General features: G+C 42.8%; 1 protein-coding gene across 1 annotated transcript; it reads right to left on the reverse strand.

Moving 5' to 3' along the window:
- Positions 1-339: 339 nt before the first annotated feature.
- On the reverse strand, positions 340-4,536 carry ubap1 (ubiquitin associated protein 1; the record flags this gene model as incomplete). The annotated part of the gene is made up of 4 exons (XM_010766219.1): positions 340-2,259; positions 2,442-2,543; positions 2,969-3,127; positions 3,688-4,536. Coding segments are annotated over 4 exons (1,251 nt in total), but the record flags the coding sequence as incomplete, so codon positions are not given.
- Positions 4,537-5,234: the final 698 nt, after the last annotated feature.

Genomic DNA, 5,234 nt, shown 5'->3' on the forward strand with positions numbered 1-5,234 from the left:
CGCTTTAGTTATGCAAGGCGACAATAATACCACTTGTGTGTTTGTCTGTAAAGTGAGTGAACCTTTATATTTATCACAGTAAATTAAGGAAGAAAGAAATTGATCACGTCAACCACGTATCCAAACAAAGCAGCAGGCTTAATTAATGATACTAGGTCCAACGTGACACATTACCTTGTGATGTTGTTTGCCTGCTCCCTCTATTGTTCTATTGGAAAATGGATCGAAGGAAATATTAATGATGATGTGTATCCCTTAAGCACTGAGATATTTCTATTTTTTCTCTCTAGATATTCTCACAAAGATTCATTTCCTGAAAGCACGTGCTAACACATTTGATTTGAATGGTACATTAAGTGGAGAATGATTGAGTCTGTATTGGGGGAAAACTGCACTATATTTAGATTTGTCAAACTAGGGGTTTTTCTAAAATAATTTGGTGGTTAATACAATTTGTTTTTCAATTGATAAACTTAAGACAAAGTACTGGACCCACCCAAAGCAAAGTTTGCTTTTGGTTAAACCCTTAATCTGTCACCACGCCTCTAACAATCCCCATCAGGACAACAGAGCTCCTTATTACGGAAACGTCTCCCATTTCTGCCTTTGGTGCAACAGAGCACACACGCTTTTTACTTATCATGGAACTTAGACACATACTATAAAAATTAAAGGATCCTGGCCTTCTTTTAAACAATTACACCCAATTAACATGAGGAATTTTCCATTTAAGACTGTGGTGATGGCAACACACCTAAAATCAACATAAACAATCCTATCATATTACACATGAGAAAAAAGAAATTGGATGTGTCAACAAACCATGTATGATTAGATTTTGTGGCAAATGAATATATGATGGGAGACCGAAATCAAACCTTTTCTAGTAAGATCCACATTTCCAGCAAGGCTTGTAGACCATTCCTCATCCCCGAAAAATTACTTGAGGCTAAAAGCTCCAGTCAACAGTCACTCAATAAGAAATGTCTATTGCACTGTGATGTGGTTGCAAAAACAACCCTCTCTCACATTTTGTTTCTATTTTAAACCACTCACTCCTTTCCAGTCTGAGAACAGAAGTCGATGACAGTTAAAAGCGAGTTAACATATCTTACATTATCATAGCAAACTCTTTAATTGTAAATGAAAGTATCAGTGAACTATATAAATAAGTCGATAATTATGAAACACGTGTGCCTGTGCAGTATGTGACACATCAGTGCCAGTGGATTATGGGATATTTCTTATTACACAGGAACGTTCCCAATTTCTCCTCACCCTCTAACAGGCCCTATTCCAGTGCAGGTCAAAGAGCGAACTGGGGTAGAAGTATCTCTTACGTTCCGAGTTATAGTGACGTAAACGTCTAATATGCAGTTCCCAAAACAGAAATCAAAGACATGAAAAAAAGTACCCAAATGAACAGAAAAACAGACATGAATGCATGAAAGAGTAGAACAGAACTAGGGCACCAGAGCAGAGAGGGCACTTTTTGAGAGTCAGTTATCTGCCTGGCGATTAGGCTTTTTTTTTACTTTTTTTTTTTTACTTTAAATGCATGTCCAGTTAAAGAAAGCTTCCTCAAGCCCCCCCAAACCACCGCCTCCATATAATAGGTCTGCACAGAGTAGTGGAAGATGGCAGCTTAGTTGATTGGGAGTTCTAAGTGTATAAACTGGTCTGTAATGTGCTCAGTCTCACACCAGGTCCCCTTTCGGTCCTTTGCCTGCAGACTTCCAAGTTGAAGCAAATCGGAACAGGAATAGAAAGACTGCAGCCCAATTCTTCCAGTTTCTCCTTTAGAGCTCAGTCATTCCTCCCATTCTTGAATATCCCTCACAGCACAAAATCCTGGAACCTAACGCGAATGACTTCTTAGAAAATTAACACCACCGTTAAAGTATTGTTTGACCCCCCCTCCACTCTAGGCACACAGTCTTTAAGAAGTGCTGAGACACAGCATAGAGAGAAATACAACTGTCTCCCAGCTGTCCCTTCCACAGCCAAGGCAAAGGGCAGGGCATGGTGTGATGGGGCGGCAGAAGGGAAAGGGCTGTGTTGGGCAGTAGCGGGGGAGGCAAGGCCCTTGTCTGGGCTTTGGTTGGCTGTTAGCTTGGCTCAGCTAGCTGCAGCCCGAGCCATCAGGTCCTCTAGAGCCTTGTCCTGGTCATTGTTGTGAGCCAGCAGCACCTCTTTGATGGCATCGCGCTGAAATCCCATTTCGCCAAATCTCGACATAAGCTCAAGGAACTGCAAGGCCTGGGAAGGATGAAAAAATGCAATAATACTATGATAGATTATATAATGTAATCTATAGACATGATCTACTTCCTGAAACAATGTACTGTAGAGGTATTGCTTGTATCTTAAAGACTACACATTTTTGAAACTATTCAACTTAAAACCCCAATGAAGGTTTCTAAAGAACAGATTGCACAAACCTTTTCCTCCGAGCATTGGTACATCTCTAAACATTCCTCCACTGCACTTGAATCGAAGCCCCGTTCACACAGACGCCCATGGACAAACATGTAATCCAGTACCTTAGACAAACAATAAATAGATGTTCGTTATTTATCTGCTTTGATAAGCACGCTGTATGAGGCTTGAATTACACGTTACAACAAAAGGTTTTATTTTGAGAAAATAAATAATTTAAATTAAGTAATAGCAATGTCTGGTATGGTTTATCTATTGTTGTCTTTATAGTGTTTGTGCTCTGCATCTTATAATATCTTATTGTGATGCCTTCATTTAAAACCAGTCTGATACAATTCAATCTGACATACGTACTCCATAGAACCTGTGATGAAACAACTTTATTTAAATGTGAAGGATATTTTTACAGATGTTCTGCACTGATGCTTCATCGAACATAATTGCACAAGCACACAAACAATACACATATCGAACAGTGAATATGCTAGGAATCCAGATTGCTGCGCCATGGGGCGGGATGAGGCCGCACCTGCTCCACGTTCTGCCCTTGTCTCTGCATGGCCCGTAAGACGCCCTCATACGAGTAGCCCATGCCCACGAGTGTTTCCACACACTGCCGCTCGCTGGGGGTCATGCTGAGCAGGGCCCCGCCGCACGGCAGGCCAGCACTTCCTGACCCTGGGTGGACCTGGAGTAAAAACATGAATGAAGGTCAATGATGTTCCTGATATTCCTTATTAACCATCACTGGTTAATCTACACTATGAAACCTGGGTCACGCGATGGATTGAATGTTAGGAGCACTAAGTGCCATATTTTTTGCCATGTCCTCACCATTCATATCTTTACAACTTTCATACACAAATTATTTTATCTAGCCGCTTCATTTTCTTCCAAAAGTGTGCCCGATTGAGGCATTCAACTTAAAAAGGCAGAGTTGATGTTTTTCTTCATATCGCAGAAGAAAAAAAAAATATCGCAATGTATGTTTTTTGCTAAATCATGCAGCCCTAATTTGTACATCAGCAACATTGCAGCAGCACAAGTGAAACCGTTTTGTTTTTTTTGAAAACAGTGAAAGCCAAAAAAAAAAGTTTCTCGCTAAAATCAAGGACTATTCGTAATAAATAACCATGACCTTAATATTGATAAAAATATAATTTTGCTATAACTGTGTAGACATAATCTACGGCTGTATCTGTATCCCACAATACTAGTCCTCTATGCAGTGTTATATCTAATGCTCACCGGTTTTGGTGCGCCACTCTTGGTGTGGCTGGTTGGCTCAGGGGCAACGATAACTTCGGTCTTGGGTACGGTGGTTGGGCTGCCGTTGGGTAGGTTCTGTCGGGGAGCAGGGGTGGGTGCAGTGTGGGGGGGGTACCTCACTGGCTCTGGGTCACCAGAGTCAGAGAGCTTGGGGAAGGTGAGAGAGCGGATGTTACAAGGCCGATCGTCTGTGTCAAAACTCGATCTCCCAGGGTGCCCAACTCTGTCCATGTCCAGCAAGGGAACTAACCCATTGGGTTTATGGGTGAAGCCGGGTTTGGATGTGATGCTGGTGTTGGTGCTCGGGGGAGGCGGGCTGTTTCCACGTGACCCTGTCTGGGATACCTCTGGTGGGGAAACAGAGAAAGGAGGTTGAGGTTGAGGCTGGCTCTGGAGGATGGTCCTGAGCTCCTCCCTATCGTCCAAAGTTTTGAGCTCCACCTTGTCAAATGGGTCCTCCTCCCGCTCAAAGTCAGCGAGGTTGAGTCTGTGAAGCTGAGGAATGCTAGGCTGGATTTTCCTGGGGCCAAGGCTCGAGGCAGGCATTGGGGTAAGGATGGCGTTGTGGCTGAATCCTGCAAGGACAGGGTTCAGTGCTGGTGGTAAAAGGTCCAGGTCCTCTGCAGCGGACCGCCGTTTCTTCCCTCCACCGCCATCCATTTCCTGCGCTGCACACTCCTTGCGCTCCGCCTCCTGCTTGGCTGCGTCCTCTGCTGCTCTGGCTTCTGCTGCTCTGGCCTCTGCAAGTTCAACCCCCCAGCGGACACTTCGCCTCTCCAGAGAGAAGTCGAACTGTTGAGACCACAGGAAGAGGATGGAGATGGCACAGAGTTAGTATATGAGCGAAATGACAGTTTAACAGAAAAATATTTCAAAGAATATTTACAATATAATTATCATATAGTTTTATAAATGATAAAAAGTTGTTTTACATTTTCAACAGTAATGGCAGTTCTCCCAATTTTTGAACAACTATGCTTAACACTGACAAACAACTGAATTCCATTCTAGTACTTGAAGCATGACAAACATTTGGACAAAAACATAACATTACCGAGGGACAGAGGGCAGAGGCCGACGAAGCCGGTTCAACATAACCGGGATATGTTTGAGTTACCCGGTTTACCTAATCCAAAACAAATGCGCTCTCGCTAAGTGGTCCTACGACGCTGGTTATCAACTCGTTAACTCAAGCCAGCCGTACCCTATCTAGTTAGGTGCGCGTTCACATGAAAGGGGTGTTACCTGGAGCATTCGACCAATCACAAACATGGAGAAGCGTACTGACAGCGCAGCGTCATACTTCCTGAATGAAAAGTCAACTATAATATTAGACAAATATGAAGAAGTTAAACTTTAAACATCCATGACTTAAACACTTTATCCAGGATAAAAGCCACATAGTTGCACCTGCAAGGTGAATACAGCTGGTAAAAGAAAAAGTGTTTGAATGCGTACATTAACAGGTTTATGATATCACTGCCCCGTCTAAGACACGAGTGGATCTGACTTTAATTACATTTGAC

Source organism: Notothenia coriiceps, unplaced genomic scaffold (assembly GCF_000735185.1).
Source record: "Notothenia coriiceps isolate Sejong01 unplaced genomic scaffold, NC01 NC01_scaffold00003192, whole genome shotgun sequence".
Taxonomy (NCBI): domain Eukaryota; kingdom Metazoa; phylum Chordata; class Actinopteri; order Perciformes; family Nototheniidae; genus Notothenia; species Notothenia coriiceps.